This window comes from Scardinius erythrophthalmus, assembly GCF_964197995.2.
Source record: "Scardinius erythrophthalmus genome assembly, chromosome: 9".
NCBI lineage: Eukaryota > Metazoa > Chordata > Actinopteri > Cypriniformes > Leuciscidae > Scardinius > Scardinius erythrophthalmus.
Genome location: NC_138229.1, coordinates 23122225 through 23139284, shown reverse-complemented (window position 1 = coordinate 23139284; position 17060 = coordinate 23122225). Strand labels below are relative to the sequence as shown.

General features: G+C 41.6%; 1 protein-coding gene across 2 annotated transcripts in view; it reads left to right on the top strand.

The window, feature by feature from the left end:
* Window positions 1-17060, top strand: part of chd7 (chromodomain helicase DNA binding protein 7) — a 68763-nt gene that overhangs the window by 43665 nt on the left and 8038 nt on the right. For both annotated transcript variants that reach the window (XM_081375277.1, XM_081375278.1), the window contains exons 4-30: window positions 29-164; window positions 486-611; window positions 717-782; window positions 1567-1622; window positions 1952-2066; window positions 2604-2687; window positions 2853-2990; window positions 3118-3239; window positions 3380-3623; window positions 5398-5574; window positions 6582-6725; window positions 6825-7101; window positions 7600-7810; window positions 7963-8158; window positions 8329-8496; window positions 8712-8891; window positions 9097-9207; window positions 9850-10055; window positions 11182-11381; window positions 11480-11639; window positions 13255-13344; window positions 13782-13885; window positions 15334-15463; window positions 15612-15669; window positions 15770-15830; window positions 15922-16258; window positions 16348-16556. In XM_081375277.1, coding sequence (XP_081231403.1) covers window positions 29-164; window positions 486-611; window positions 717-782; window positions 1567-1622; window positions 1952-2066; window positions 2604-2687; window positions 2853-2990; window positions 3118-3239; window positions 3380-3623; window positions 5398-5574; window positions 6582-6725; window positions 6825-7101; window positions 7600-7810; window positions 7963-8158; window positions 8329-8496; window positions 8712-8891; window positions 9097-9207; window positions 9850-10055; window positions 11182-11381; window positions 11480-11639; window positions 13255-13344; window positions 13782-13885; window positions 15334-15463; window positions 15612-15669; window positions 15770-15830; window positions 15922-16258; window positions 16348-16556 — 4106 coding nt within the window. The remainder of the gene's footprint in view (window positions 1-28; window positions 165-485; window positions 612-716; window positions 783-1566; window positions 1623-1951; window positions 2067-2603; window positions 2688-2852; window positions 2991-3117; window positions 3240-3379; window positions 3624-5397; window positions 5575-6581; window positions 6726-6824; window positions 7102-7599; window positions 7811-7962; window positions 8159-8328; window positions 8497-8711; window positions 8892-9096; window positions 9208-9849; window positions 10056-11181; window positions 11382-11479; window positions 11640-13254; window positions 13345-13781; window positions 13886-15333; window positions 15464-15611; window positions 15670-15769; window positions 15831-15921; window positions 16259-16347; window positions 16557-17060) is intronic.

The window sequence follows — 17060 nt, the reverse complement described above, 5'->3', positions numbered from 1 at the left end:
TTAACCAAACGTCCCTGTTCACCCACAGTGCAAAAAAATCTGACTTCGAGTCCAGTAACAGCACCAAGAAAGAGGCAAAGCGCAAGAGAGAGCCCTCAGTCACATCTGATGTGGAGAAAACACCGCCACATTCACCTGAGGAGGAGGAAGATGATGGCGTTCAGGTAAACTTCATTAAAGTTTTCAATTTGGCTAATAAAAAATAATAAAGTTCTTATTGTCTCTAAATAAAAAAAAAGTTTGAATGCCGCCTTTGCTAGTAGTCGATATGGGTTTTTCTGAGACTAAAACCGATACCTAAAGATTGACAAGATAATGCTGATAAAATGGCACCTTTATCCTACTTAATACAAGTGACAGCACATCATTGTACACAAACATGGTCACAGTTGTTTTTATTCAGTTTATTGCTAATCTTTATCAGATTAAAAACTTGGTTTTATTTTTTATTTTTGTCATTTGTGTAACTTTTTTGTGATTTACAGAAGAGGCGATCTAGCCGGCAGGTAAAGAGGAAACGCTATACTGAGGACCTGGAGTTCAGAATTTCTGATGATGATGGAGATGATTCCCCAGGACCAAAGTCTCCTTCAACAACGTCTGAGCAGCAGGTCAGTATCATGAGTTGGAAAACTGCTGATGTAACCCACTGTTTGTTATGCATGATGGATGTTCTCACGCTGACTCTGTGTCCTTCATTCCCGTGTGTGCTGTAGGAGTTGCCAGATGCAGAGGGCCCTGTGGTGGAGAAGATTATGGGGATGCGCATTGGAAAGAAAGAGGTGAGCTGAGCCACCAAAAGCCTCTCACATGAGCTTTAACCGCTGCTGTCTGCTGGATAAGGGCAGATTATACCTAATAGCTGTCTCAAATCTTGCCCCAGACTGTGATGGTCAGGAAGATGCCTGAGTGGGCTGATATTGTTTTCGGCCTGACAGTTGTAGTATTAATCCAGTAAAGGCCGTTGCAGGTTCAGAGCAAAGCCTGTGTGAGGTTTTGAGATGAAGCCATGTAAGAATAAACTGTCTCTCAGCGTGTTTAATCTCAGACCCTTAGATGCAGGCTGTGACAGAGTGCAACGTTACTACTTTGAAACTGCTCCACAAAACAAAGCCTGGCCAAAAATAATACGCCGTGCATGGCTTTTAGTAGCGCAGCTGCAAATGGGCTCCCGCCCGAGGAAATGGTAGGTTTGGCGTCTGCCGTAGTGTTGTGGTTTTGGCAGGAAGCCAGGCCCTGGGTCAGCTCCCTGTGAATGGGGCTGTGTGTGGTAGAAGAGCTGAAGTGATTCATGACTCAGCCACACAGCGTACTACTAGCTGGAGAAAGAGAATAGGACGACGACTGCTCTATCTCTCTCCCCCCCAGTCTTTGTTGTCATACTGCTTTTGTCCTGGGGCATTACAGTTGAGAGCAATGCTAAAATACAGAGTTGTTTGTCACAGGAAATGAGTTACACTTGTGACTGTGATGGGTGGAAATTATGCACACTAGTGATTTAAAGGCTCCAAACGGTTTACAAACAAATGTGTTGATCACCAAATATTCCTGCTTCTTATTTCACAGTTGTCATCTGGTGAAGAGGTGGAAGTTGAGGAGTTTTATGTCAAATTCAAAGGCTTGTAAGTATCTGATCTAGCATGCCTTCCATCTAATGTGACTTTCTTGCATAATGAAGGTAATTGGAGAATAATTAGTTAAACATTAATGGAATTCATTTGCCAAATAATGCATACAAGCTACAAAACTATTAAAATTAGTTTAAAGATTTTCTCAACTATGTATAAAACTACTCATGCAGATGGATCATCACATGTTAAGTCACATGTTAGGAACACAATTTGTAAACATAAACGTAAACATGCTCAGTCTTGTTTATCTGACATGTTAATTTTTAAATGATAGGTCACCCATGACTTTTTGTTTTTTTTTTGTTTGTTTGTTTTTTCAGCTCCTACCTGCATTGTCGTTGGGCAGACATTGAAGAGCTGGAGAAGGATAAGAGAATCCAGCAGAAGGTTAAGAGGTTCAAGGCCAAGCAAGCCCTCAGTAACTTCCTTAGTGAGGTTAGCATCAGCCCTCCATTTTCCTTGCCATCCACCATTTTGTCTTTTTTTTTTTTTTCCCATTCTGTACCCCCCCCCCCCCCTCATTTTATGGCCCTCACTGATAATGGTGGCAGTATGTATGCGCAACAGTGGTGTATTGTGGTAGTATTATAGTGGCTTTTCGAACAATCTCATGCATGCTAAGGCAATAAAACGCCTCACTTCAAGCCCTTATCTCAGTTGCACGCAATCTCCCTTCACATGCTTAGTTCGGTTCACAAGTTAAAGTAATTCAAGCAGTTGCATTGAAACGAATGCTGAGACTTTCATTTCTGGTGTGCAACTCCACACTACCATTCGAAAGGGCTTTTCACTCTATCAAAACCAGGTGGGGTTTTCCCAGAGAGATTTATGCCACCCACATCAGAAAACTTTGAAATTATTCCACCTGGTAGATTCTCATTTAAAGTCTCATAGTAGTTGTGGCTCAAGCAGCAATGAAACCGCCATTCTTCAGTGCTCCAACTAACCAATCAATCACGTTCTTATTGACAGATGGATGATGAGCCCTTCAACCCAGATTATGTGGAGGTGGACAGAGTTCTGGATGTGTCTGAAAGCACAGATGAAAATGGAGAGGTATGACTTGTCTCTCTCATCCATTCGCTTCAATTAAACCATCTGTCTTTCAAAACAGCATGGATAACCTTGATTAAAGCTCTTACGAGAGCCACCCCCAGAAAATTTAGAAAGATGTGAGAACCCTCTTTTGGAAAACTGTTGTGTTGATGTGTGTTCCTGCAGCCTGTAACTTTGTACCTGGTAAAGTGGTGCTCCTTGCCTTACGAGGACAGCACGTGGGAGTTAAAAGCTGACATTGACCAAGGGAAGATTGAGGAGTTCGAGAGAGTGATGGCACGTGAGCCAGAGCCAAAGCGCGTGGTAAGAGCTGGCAGTCCTCTTGCCCTCTCTTTATTTTTATTTTGGAGTGCTGAGCTAGTGAGGAGAGAGGGCCACGTTCTTGCGGTTGCATGGAAACCACTAACGGGAATTGTTTTATTTGAAACAGGAGCGACCTCCTACCAGTGACTGGCAGAAATCCGAGAGTTCCAGAGAATATAAAAATGGCAATGCGCTCAGGGAATACCAGCTGGAGGGAGTCAACTGGCTGCTCTTCAACTGGTACAACACGTATGTATGCAATTACCCAGCCGTCCAACTGCACTGCTTACTCACACATGGACTGAATTTTTCAAGCTATTTAAATGCAGGGATGTCATGAATTGCTGCCGCTGCATGAAAATTTTCACTTTTTTTGTTTCTGCTCTCAGACGAAACTGCATTTTAGCTGATGAAATGGGCCTTGGCAAAACAATCCAGTCCATCACATTCCTCTATGAGATATACCTGAAGGGAATCCATGGTCCTTACTTGGTGATTGCTCCTCTTTCCACCATTCCAAACTGGGAGAGGGAGTTCAGGACATGGACTGAGCTAAACGTAGTGGTCTATCATGGTAGCCAGGCAAGTCGAAAGACTATTCAGGCTTATGAGATGTACTACAGAGACACACAGGTACATAATGCTTCTTTTGTCATTTGATATGCATAGATCATTTTATATCATTTAAGTCAGCGTTTCCCATCCAGGATGCCATGTAAAAACTGCATCAAACATTTTAAAATTGCTAAAATGTGTATAAAAAACAATTTATGTACCATCAATCTCAGAAGTCTCTAATAACAAATGATGCACAAAAATTTATAATAAAAACGCAAATTGTACGTTTTCGGCGTTCAATTGTGGGGGTTGCGCATGATTTCATTCCCATGCTTCATTCCCAGTGCGTACACATACAGCTGCCTCTTTTTCATGGCTTGTTCCGCTTGCGGTCAAATCACACGAAAATATTGTCACAACGTCCATCTTGCCGCGTATTCATATAAACACATCAGTTATGTCCGTGCTGTCAACGGTAATGCATGCGATTTTAATGTTTTTCAGTTTAACGCGTTAAAAAATATTTAACGCATTTAATGCAGCATCGGTTTTTTTCTGTCATCCTTTGGTTAGCGTTACATTATATGATCATGTTCTTCTACATGCAAATGCTTTTAAACCATGCAAGCGTGAAAAGACAAAAAGAGAACGCGCTGCCTGTGAATGTCCTGTCACACACACAGGACGCACAAAAAGACGCGCGCCAGAATCAACTTCTCTTTCGCGCTTGAACGAATAATAACACACAATTATGCCAAAATGTCTGTTTTGAGTATCCTCATAAGAGCAGTCTTCAATTAATTAAAGTCTTAAATGAACGTAAAGAGATGTGAGAAAATGGGACCCGTGTGAGATCCACATGTGCAGCAGTGACAGCAGAATCAAAGAACACAGGTAACAGAAAATGACTTGCTGCTCTTGACTAAAGAACACTTGTATCTTTAATAAGGATTAATCTATTTCATTTAATTTATGCAGTGAAGACTGTAAAGTGTTTGATAACTTTATTCGATTTCTGTATATTTCCTACCTGTTAGACAGGTAGGAAGGGCGCAGGTAAATGACATTTATCATGGGTTTATGTGAGGATTGTTTTAAGTTCACTTAAATTAAAAGTTGTTATATTTTTTGGAGCCTAATAAATGTTTAAAAAAAAAAAGATAGATTTCAATTATACTGTAGTGTTGAATGGTGATAATGTTTAAAATTGAAAATAAAATCATTGACATCAGCAGCAGTATTTGGTATCAGTGATACTGGCCTTCGTTCATTAAAAGATGCCATTAAACAATTATTTTAAATATACTGTGTTTATGTTGTTTCTACATTCATTTGGAGATTAACTGTGAAATTATTACATTATAAATTATATTTAAAAAAATTATTAAAGCTATCTTGTGCAATTTTAACAAAATAATCCCAATATAAAAACACAAATACACTGAGTGAGCAAACATTTAGGTGAGATTTGCAATGGTAATTGAGCAATGTTTATATATGAATAAAAGGCTTAATTAAATGTCGTCATGTAAAGTGATCTCTTCAGAAAGAATTACTGACTCCTAGTCTTTCAACTGATGGACAAAAAAAATTAGATATTAAAAATAGGCGTTTCTTCTATGTAGTATTGAAAATCAATACATTTCAATGCATCAAAGTAGTATCGTGATAACATTAGTTTAGGGTGCCACAAATTTTGTTTTAATTTTCAAAGGGTGCCGTGACTGAAAGGTTGGGAAACACTGATTTAAGTTATTGATGCTAATGTTTCACAAGATTTCTGCAGGACTATATACATAAGGTTGTGCATTCAAGAGCCCTTCAACAACCAAAATCTCTTTTCCTGCAGGGTCGTGTAATAAAGGGAGCCTACAAATTCCATGCAATCATCACCACATTTGAGATGATCCTGACAGACTGCCCCGAACTACGGAGTGTGCCTTGGCGCTGTGTGATCATTGATGAGGCTCATAGACTCAAGAACAGGAACTGCAAGCTGCTTGAGGGCCTAAAGATGATGGACATGGTTAGTGCTTCCACTTCCACCTAAAAAAAAACATATTTTTTATGAAAAGAACCTGCTGTAAATACAGCTATAACTTTCACTTTTACCAGATGCAGGGTTCCCATGGTGCTGAAAACCAGTAAATATTAGGGGTGTAACAATACAATATGGATCAATACATTGATCAAATTACTAATGATAAGATGATCGATGCAACATGTAAAAAAAAAAAATCTATTTTAAATCTAAAAGACAAAAGAGAAATTATTTCGGTACATGAGCACTGTGTGAAAAGTTTTCTTTGCAGACACATCTGTAGTGCACAGAGCAAGTTCTCTTTCGCTTCTTTTGTGCTTAAACAGACAAATACAGACAAAATACAGACAAAATTGTCAATTCCCCTCTTGGCTAATATATTCTTGTAAACAGTTGTGAAAAACGCATTTGATCTTAGTCAAGTCTTAGTGACAGCAGCCCAAAAAACCTACTGCCATCTGTTTTAATATTAATCAAAAAACAGAAAAATCACTCACTGCTTTTTAGTAGATTTAGCAGGTTTAATTTATACAGTGAAGACAATGCGGTCGATTGACTTTTTTGATAACTTTCTGTTGATGGACTGTTCTGTTTTTATTATTTATTTCACAGGAATGCTATATTTGTTAAGCTCCAAGTTGTTCCTAATCACCTTTAAGGGAGGGAATAGAATATGTTGCACATGTTGCTTGCCAATAAAGAGTTGTTAATTCATGATACTTTCTTATTGCTTAATTTTTTATTCTTAAATACATTGTTGTTAAGAATTTCTAACTAACCCCAGTGGGTTTATTTGAAGCCTTTTATATATCATGTAGTATTATTTATTTAGGTGATTTGTACTGGTGATCATTATCGGCCAATACTGCTTCCAGCGATCATAATCGGCCCCGGAAACCCTGATTGGAGCACCCTTATTAGTTAACATGGTGAAAGGACTTTGGAGGAGTTCATTTTTGTTTGTCACTTAACAAGACTCTTATCTTCCATAGGAACACAAAGTCCTGCTGACTGGGACCCCACTGCAAAACACAGTGGAGGAGCTCTTCAGTCTCCTTAATTTCCTGGAGCCAGACAGGTTTCCTTCAGAGTCCACCTTCATGCTGGAGTTTGGAGATCTTAAAACAGAAGAGCAGGTACGGAATATCAGCACTTGTTAAACCACTGTACTTGGTGTGTGAAACGTTTCAGAGGTGCCTGGATGTTTTCTAATGGATGTAATTTCCTTGTTTCAGGTTCAAAAGCTGCAGGGCATTCTGAAGCCCATGATGCTGCGCCGACTGAAGGAGGATGTAGAGAAGAATCTTGCACCGAAAGAGGAGACCATCATTGAAGTGGAACTGACCAATGTGCAGAAGAAATACTACCGTGCCATCTTGGAGAAGAACTTTGCCTTCCTTTCCAAGAGTGGAGGAGGTGGCAGCGGAGGTGGAGGAGGATCCAGTGTTCCCAACTTGTTGAACACCATGATGGAGCTGAGAAAGTGCTGTAATCACCCCTACCTCATCAATGGTGAGCAACAATATCAGATGTGAAACTCTACATGTGAAAATAAAATTGTTTTATTGATTTGCTAATGGTGTTTGTTTAAAGTCCAGCTGAAATCAAAATTGACCCTATTTACTTTGTTAGCGCATATTACTAGTCTTGTGGTGAAAAATTAATCCGTGCAAGTTAATACACAGAAAAAAATTGTTTGCCGTTGTAATCTTTAATCAAAGTCTAAAAAGTTACTTCCGGTCTGGAATGGCTGATGACGTAGGTTTGATGGCTTGGTTTGGGAAACGCTTAACCTCTCCTCTCAAACCGTTAGTCTGCTATGAGCGAGAGATGGAGAGGAGGAGCGCTAGAGTAAAACCCTGCCCTCTGTTCAATATTCCGTTTCACTGGGAAATACGTCACAACACTGCAGAAAAGTCGTTTGCAACTTCCGGTTCACGCGGACTTTAAACTGTATAACCATTTCTCCAGTCAGCCAGACTTAAATTTCATTCTTTTCTCTGTCTGTAGGAGCTGAGGAGAAGATAATGGAGGAGTTCAGGGAGAGTCACCCCTTAGATTACCCAGAGTTCCACCTCCAGGCCATGGTCCAGGCTGCAGGAAAACTGGTGCTGATCGACAAGCTGCTCCCCAAACTGAAGGCTGGGGGTCACCGTGTGCTCATCTTTTCCCAGATGGTGCGCTGTCTGGACATCCTGGAGGACTACCTCATCCAGAGACGGTAGGATGTCTGAGCCCACACCACTGCCAATAAATGGATAGAGAAACACTTTTTAATTTAATATGAAATCTCATTTGTCAAAAAAACGTAAGAAATGCAATCAACCAATAAAAAATGTATTGTTAATGTATGCTCAATTTCCTGTAATCTAGGTATCCATATGAGCGTATAGATGGCAGAGTTCGAGGAAATCTACGCCAGGCAGCTATTGACCGCTTCTCACGACCAGAATCTGACCGTTTCGTGTTCCTGCTATGTACCAGGGCTGGAGGCTTGGGTATTAACTTAACTGCAGCTGATACATGCATTATATTTGACTCCGACTGGAACCCTCAGAATGACTTACAGGTAAGCATAGTATGCAAGTGAAAATGTGCTGGACTTTCATTGGACGCCAGTGTATAACACAAAGAATCTTAAAGCTGCATTCCAACTAGTAACTCAGTTGGAAGTGCACTATTACATTATGCACCTCTTTAGAGGTGGTGTGTGTGACCGTTTTGTGCTGTTGCCTTCAGGCACAGGCTCGATGCCACAGGATAGGACAGAGCAAGGCTGTGAAGATTTACCGCCTAATCACCAGAAACTCCTACGAAAGAGAAATGTTTGACAAGGCCAGTCTGAAGTTAGGACTGGACAAGGCGGTGCTTCAGTCCATGAGCGGGAGAGAGAATGCTGCCAACGGGGTATGAACTGCACACAGCGCCACCATCTTGTGGTGTTTCACTGAAACAATATTCCAGATGGTTCATTAATCAAACATTCTGATGAGACTAATTTAGGTAGATGGTAAAAAAGAAAATCAGTCTATTCCATAAAATACCCAAGATGAAAACAGTAAGTTTATTGAGATCTGTATTTTGTGTTGATTATTCGTTATTCTTTTTTCTCTCCTTTTTAGGTTCAGCAGCTCTCTAAAAAGGAGGTAGAGGACCTCCTACGTAAAGGAGCTTATGGAGCACTAATGGATGAAGAGGACGAGGGATCCAAGTTCTGTGAAGAAGACATTGATCAGATTTTGCAGAGACGCACACAGACCATTACCATTGAATCAGAAGGCAAAGGCTCAACGTTTGCTAAGGTGATGACATTTAAAATCTTTCTCCTTTTTTGCCATGGCTGAGGTATTTATGATATTAATAAAAAAGTACCCACCCATCAATTTTATTGTGTAATTACAATTATATATGCTTACTACCCATTTCATCTTGCTCTTAAAATAGTGCAGCCTATAGGGTAATTGTGTCTGATCTCACCATTTACATTCATTTATTTTCCCCTACCAGGCAAGTTTTGTGGCCTCTGGGAACAGAACCGACATTTCTCTGGAGGACCCAGATTTCTGGCAGAAATGGGCAAAGAAAGCAGAGCTGGACCTGGATGTGATCAATGGCAGGGTAAGATGCAAATTAATGGAGGAAAGGAGCTCTCTTGTACTGTGAAATGCCTCACAGAAGATGTTGCATAAAAAGGAATTAATCTGTAGCACACTCTCTCTTGTAATCATGTGTGGAGCACTAATAGCTGACTATTCATTGTTTTGTTAATGCTAGAGTCATGAATTAGCAGCTTTTGACAGGTATCATGTTCATAATCCTATTTGACAATTAACTGAAGATGGTGTGAATTCAAATCTGGGTAGTTTCCACTGCACTTGGTCGTGTCACTCCTCATAAATATGCTATCTTGGCATAATTAATAAGGCTGATTTCCCCAGGCTAACAATGCGTGGAATGTAACCGTAATTGAGCAAAGGCAAAATTGTTTAAACTTGGCCATGGGAAGCATTTTCTTTAATTACCACTGTTCTTTGCTCTCAGGAGAATTGTAGGCGCTAAGCATCTTTAAACTGCATAAAGAGAAATGTTATGTCTAAAAAAAAGTGCCGTATTACATTTTCTGCATATGTCCATGATTAGAGGTCTTCCATCTTGCCATCTAGCAATCACCTATATCATGGTGCTGAACAAACAGAATCCTTTTCTGGTGTCTTAAACACTTGAGGGAGTGCTCTTACCCCAGATCATATCTCTTGTCAGAATAATCTGGTGATTGACACTCCTCGGGTCCGGAAGCAGACTCGTCACTACAGTTCTATGAAGGAGGATGATTTGATGGAGTATTCAGAACTTGAGAGTGACTCTGAAGACAAGCCCATTCAGAAACCTCGGAGGCCCCAGGACCGAACCCAGGGGTACCCCCGCAGTGAGTGCTTTAGAGTGGAGAAGAACCTTCTGGTGTATGGGTGAGTGCAGTCTGGAAATTGTCATATTTAAGCATTGTTGTTGGTTTTAACATCTTTTTACTCTGACTATGCTACCCTGAAAATCTACTGAGATCACAATTGTGCTATATCAACATCTTGCACTTAAACAGTCCCTGGAGGCTTTCATTATAATTAGTTGCCATTTAGCAGATGCCTTTTGCTCAAAATCAACTATACATGACTCTGTAGGGCAACACAGAACACCCACTGGGAAAAATTTCCTACATAGAAACATTCAAGTTAAAATTAGTGCAGGCATCTAACTTTTTCAGTCCATGTCCCTCATTAATAGATTTCCATTTCCCTCAATCGTAGCTCATCATAGAAACCAGCTTTAGCAGGAAGTCCATCCCAGTGCCATGAGATGGGATATTCAGCTTCCAGCTTTGTTTTATCGTCATCCAAATTCCCCTTGTCTCGTTGTGTTTTCCATTTGGAATGAGAATATCTGGTAGCTCACAGCCCACCAGTGCAGTGGCCGAGTTTGTCACGCTTGCTTGTCCCGGGGCAGTGGCAGACACGGCGCTATCTAACGCGCACAGTTAATTAAGCACCAGGCCTCAGTGCACTCAGCACTAATCATGGCTGGCTGCACACACCATGTCTGACCAGTATCTTTTTTTTCCCTTTTCAGTCAGACGCGTCTAGACCCCTGGGCTATACGGCAAATTAGATCCATCAAGTCTGAGAGCTTTGTCTCTTCTGAAGTTTTTTTATAAGCAGTGTAGGGTTGTGAAATCAGAGCAGACCTTTCCCCCTCTCTCTTCCCAAAAAAGCCCTTTAGGCCTGTGCTTAGAGAGTGCTTGAGTACTCCATCAAACAACAAGGGCATTGGGTCTCCCCATGGTCATGCACCATGCCAGCAAGACAGTGGTGGTGTCCCACCTTCTCCAGTTTGTGAGAAATGGTACAATCATAGAGTAATACTATTCTTAAATGGTCTTGACACTGAGGTTTTTTTCCCAGACAGTAAAAATTTACTTTGTGAATTGTTTTAACTAGCTTTGTCAGTGACATTTTTGTGCTTCTTTCCAAAATTATACATAACTCTAGTTCAAAAAGGCTTGAACTGAGCCCTGGCTAAATTCTCTTCTGTTGTGCATAGCTGGGGCCGCTGGGGTGACATCCTGTCCCATGGACGCTTTAAGCGTCCGCTAAGGGAGCGAGATGTAGAGACCATCTGCCGAGCCCTCCTGGCCTACTGCCTGCTCCACTACCGTGGAGATGAGAACATCAAGAGCTTCATTTGGGACCTCATAACCCCTACAGAGGATGGCCAGAGCCGCACACTGACCAACCACTCTGGTAGGACACTACAACCATGGAATTGCATTTATTTCCTCGATGAGCTCTCTTGCATTTACTTCTTCTTAACCTGTTAAATGCAATTTTTGTGGTTTCAGGTCTGTCTGCTCCTGTGCCCCGGGGCCGTAAAGGGAAGAAGGGGAAGCCGCAGGCTGCTCAAACTCACATGCCACAGGCTGACTGGCTTGCTGACTGTAATCCTGACATCCTCCTTCAAGAAGATAGTTATAAGAGACACCTGAAACACCACTGCAACAAGTATGTCCTTTCCCACCTTTACAGAAACTTCCAGCAAAAATAATGTAAACCTGTTTGCAGGTTTATGGTCTTGGGAAACCTGGAAAAACCAGTGAAATTAAAGTTGTGTGTATGTATATGTATATGTAACATTTTTACATGTCAATTACATTTTAAAGTACTTGCATTGTTAGAATTCTAGGTCAACGTGATAACATTAGCCACCCCATTGATGGTCTTGGAGACATTGTATAATTTAATATCCAAGTATAATATAGTATAAGTATAATTTAGATCTATTCAAAAAGATTTGTACCTAACATATAAATGGAAATCTTCCCAGCAATTTTTGTAAAATTTGGCCATGAAATATGAAAATACAAGTTTTGCTGCTGCTATCTTTTTTGAAAGTAACCTTTTTGACTTCCAAGCCGGATATCCTCAGAAGCAGGTGTATTTGAAGACTTTTGAAAAGCTTTTCAACTTGGAAAAAGTAATTGAAGCAAACTTGTGAATTAGCTTAACATGTTCAAAAGCGAGTTAGCGCTATTACCTTGTAGTGCAGATGTTTCACTAAGTTGCTTGGCTCCTCCATAGTTTAGCTTTGACTAATGAATGTCAGTTAAAAAATGGCCAGCTGTAAAGAATCTGGCAAAAAAAAAAAAAAGTCCCATCTTTCTGGCAAAGGCTTCTGCCAAATTACTCAAATAATGAATGACAGGCCATGAGAAATCTTTTTCTTCACTAAAATTTTTTTAAGATCACTCAATAATTCATCGTTTAGCTCATCAGGCAGCACATGATGATTTTGCCTCTTGCCCAACATGTCCATATTGCCCTGTGTCGCCGGCTTGTGTCTTTTGTTTTTTGAGGCCTCTCTGGTTTCATTTGATAAATAATTTCTGTTGCCAGGCCAGCATTGTTGTGTCCTGCCTAACGCTAGGCAGTGACAGAGAAGAGAGAGAAGGAAAAAAAAGGTTTACACTGCTGGCTCTGATGTGCATCCAGAGAAGGGGAACAGAGCAACAGCTGAGGAAACGTTACGAGACGATAAATGCGAGGTGCTTAGACCGCCAACCATCTGCTCGCCACACTGCAAACTTCTGCCTCTTTACTTTGGAGGCGTCCCGTTAGCACCTCCCCAACTTCCCTAACAGCATTAGGAAGGAAATTAAAACGAGAGGATGAAGGTGCTGGAGTGCATATGCGTGGGGGAGGGGGGAGAGGGTGGGTACGGGCGGCTCCCCAAGCGCAGCGGCGCGGTGCCAGGCCAGGTGCCAGGCAGACCTGTTGGAAGCGGGTGAAAGGCGGCACACACAGAGGTGATTATGTGCAGCCATCTGTCAGGCGCGGAGGCTGCCGCACAGCGTGGCTAATCAGCCCTGGCAGCATGATGGATGAGCCATGGCACATGCCAAAGAGCTGCTGCTGCCGCTGCTACTGCTGCTGGCACAGCTCGGAGCTGGCCAAACTTACTCGCTCTTTTGTTTTCTGCCTTCTCTTTCCTTTGTCCCTTTTTCCTTCCTTTCAATCTGTGTGGCACTCCATTAACCCCCAACTCATCTGTTTTTTTTGTTTTTGTTTTTTTCTCTCCTGCCCTTTTTATCCTCTCTCTTGCTCGCTCTATCTCTGACAGAGTGCTGCTGCGGGTCCGCATGCTGTACTATCTGCGACAAGAAGTCATCGGAGACCAGGCAGACCGAATCCTGGAGGGAACGGATTCAAGGTTGGCATCTCTCTCCATTCCCTTCCACTGAATCCTGCCTGCTGTTATCTTTCCTCTCCCTCCATCACTTTCTCCTCCTCCTCCTCCTCTTCCCCCTTTCTGACAACACCCCCACCCAGATGTGCATGCATTTATAATGTGCAAACGTGCTCGCCATGTTGATGATCTCAAGGACTCGACTGAAGCTCTAATGATTGTGCTCGCAAGTGCACAGGGTGAGATAAGCGAGCAGCTCAGATCTCCGGCCATAATCAGGTTGGCCCTAAATAAACAAGATGAGAAATGGGCCTAAATGAGATGTGGCTTGCTAATGCTTGCGTTTCCTACCAGATGTCTGCAGATAGACATTAATGCCGCTCTCATTAGATTATATGCCACTGTGGCCATCTCCTGGTTTTAATCACTCTTTCCTGTGTTTGTTTGTCTTTCATTTATAGTGAGTTGGATATCTGGATCCCACAACCCTTCCACGCCGACGTCCCCACGGATTGGTGGGATCTCGATGCTGACAAGTCCCTCCTCATCGGTGTCTATAAGCATGGTAAGCTCCGCCTCCTCACGGCTGCTGCTTTCCGACTGGTGCTTTTGCGGTGACAGGCGACAATAATTGCTAATGTTGACCTATTGTAATATTGCCTAGAGATTGATTGGTGATATTTTCCGAATGGCCGATCCTGCACTAGATTGAGGGTGGCTGGGAAAATGGATGGGGGAAAGAGCCGAGATCTAATCTATCAGAGGCAACAGGCACCTCTCAGCGCATTTTATTAACATTGACCCACAGTGTTAAGTGTTCTGGGAGAGCCTGCTAAATTCCCTGTTTGGGTCGTGATTGTTTTCTTTTGTGAAGCTACGGAGCTGTCACAATTTATCTTTTAAGGGAAAAGGGGCCAAAAGCAGTATTTAAAAAGAGAGATGGAAAGGAGTTTCTCAACTGCTGACTTTTAATTGTATAAAGTGTAGTAATAGTCACTTTATTTAATAGTGTGTTCTGCTCTCACCGCCGATATTAATCTTGATGTGAGGGGCTTTTAAGCTTCTCTCAGATTGGTCTTTTTCCTGAATGTGTGTACAGAGAGCTGTCTCTCCAGTCTCCCCTGGTGCGCTGCGCTACCTCGTTAACTCAGCTGGCCTCCATACGCACACACAGGAGCGTGTATATAACACAGGCTGCCTGTTCTTAATCATAATCCCAATTCAGTAGGGAGGTCTGGGGAGGAAACGGGGAGAGGAGAGGTGGCAGGCCTGGACTGCAGAGGAAAGAGTGATGGCCTATAAACCCCCTCATGATTACAGTTTGGCTCGGGGCGCGGCGGCAGTTAGGAACAATGTGTCACCGCATAAATCCTAATTGAAATGTGATGTTCTAGCGGGGGAGGGGGTGCTTGAGCCCCGTCTGATCAGCGGCTCAGCTGAAGTGGGTCCAGCCTGCCAATCGCCTCCCCTGTTGTGCACTGTAGGGATCCGCAGGCTCAAATCTGTTCTGCTTGGACAGTTTCAACGGGCATTTTCCTCTAGCTTTCCTTTTGTTTCTATCTTTTTTTTTCTTTCTTTTTTTGGTTTGATTCAATCTTCTGGTAGATTATAAGGTTATTGCAGCACATAATGTGTTAGCTTAGCCTGATTTTAGTTTTTCTCTGTTTTTGGGATTTTTTTTTGTTTTTTTTTATATATATATATATATATATATATATATATATATATATATATATATATATATATATATATATATATATATATATATATATATATATATATATATATATATATATATAATTGATTTACTTGTTATTTTTATGGCACCTTCTATATTTAAACAGAAATGTTAAAAGTATTTTTTTTTTTATTGTTTTCAAACTACATTTGACACACCAGTAATTTTTTTTTGCCTTCACATCACCAGGGGAAATAATAGTTCCCCAGCCCTCAGCTTACCCTGTAATTATGCAGTTTTTTTATGTTTGCCGCTGCTCTCTTTTCTTCCGCTAGGCTATGAGAAGTATAACTCAATGCGTGCTGACCCCACCCTGTGTTTCCTGGAGAGGGTGGGCATGCCTGATGCCAAGGCCATCGCTGCCGAGCAGAGGGGAGCGGACATGATGGCAGATGGTGTCGAGGGGTAAGTTTGGCCCAAAATCACAGCCCCAGCAAGAGGGACTCCTCCTGCTCTTTCTTTCTCTGGCTCTCTTCCTCTTTCTTTATCTATCACCCTGCTTTTCTTTTTTGCTGATTTTCTTTGTTTTCTCTCCCACTCTTTTTCACAATAGAGAGGATGAAGACCCAGAGTACAAGCCACTCCGGATGCCTTTCAAAGATGATCTGGATGTGAGTTTTAGTTTTAGATTTTAGTCTTGACTATTATACTATTATCTAAAATCAGTATTATTAGATTGCATTACATAACTTTTCTTTGCCATGTCCACAGGATTTTACAAACTCTCCACTGGATGATAAAGATGAAGGGATGGATGGTGAGGCTGGAGAAGGTATTTATTTCCCTAGTGAACAGGTGTTACCCATCATACTTGATTTTTACTTCTCTGTGCTCACTATCGGTGTCTGTTTGTCCACCCTCAGGTCCTAAGCCTGGTGAGAATGGGAAGGCAGGCAATCTGTACTGGCCTCCAGCCTCAGCTCTTACCGCCCGATTGCGCCGTCTCATCACGGCCTATCAGCGCACTCACAAGCGCGAGCAACTAAGGCAGGAAGCCATGACCAAACCCGACCGGCGCCGGCGCCGCCCACGTGATGACATCCTCGCCATGGTAACAGAGGGAGGAGCTTATGCTCCAGAGGGAGCAGTGGCTTTCATGGCTGAAGGAGGGCCCTTCATGGCTAAGGGATCACCTTACATCCCTGATAGCGCCGCCCTGCTGGCTGATGGAGCAGCTTATTTCAAAGAGCGACGGCAGAGGTGAGTTACTTCTAGATCTTCCATTTTGAAAAAAGTTCTTCTTTAGTTACGCATCACCTCATTTCCAATTATCAACATCTGTTTTCCAGATGGACAAGGCGTGAAGAGGCTGATTTCTACCGGGTGGTGTCCACATTCGGTGTGGTTTATGACGTGCACAGACAGTGCTTTGACTGGTCCCAATTCCGTGCTTTTGCTCGTCTGGACAAGAAGACTGATGAGAGCCTGGAAAAATATTACTACTCTTTTGTGGCCATGTGTAAGCGTGTGTGCCGGATGCAGATCAAATCAGAGACAGGTAAACTATTTCTGTATTTTGAGAGTGGGAATTTGTGCTATTGCTAAAAGCAATAAAAGTGTTCAAAGATTTTTATTATTTTCTTTTTGTGATTTCCTGCTTTTTGTTTTGGTTGTGTAGTCCCAAAAATTATTTTCTTAATTGTTCCCCCTAACCTAGTCTGCTTCCTCTACCTTTTTAGTAGCTCTATTTCCCTCTATTTATGCATCTTCATCCCTTGAAGAAACATGCTACCTGAAGAAACATGCACAATATATCAGAACCATATTGATAGATGATAAAAAGATTTGTTTAAATTTTTTTGCTTGATTTTATTAAACTTATCCTTCAATATTGGAGTTTTAATTGTGCAGCTCATTTCCCCTATTTTTACATTTAGATTACCTTTGCCATCATCCAGTACTCAGTTAATATAAAAAAAAAAAAAAAAAAAAAAAAACGAATTTGTCAATACTGTTAAATATTATATCAATTAATGTTTTTCATACTGGACATTATAACATT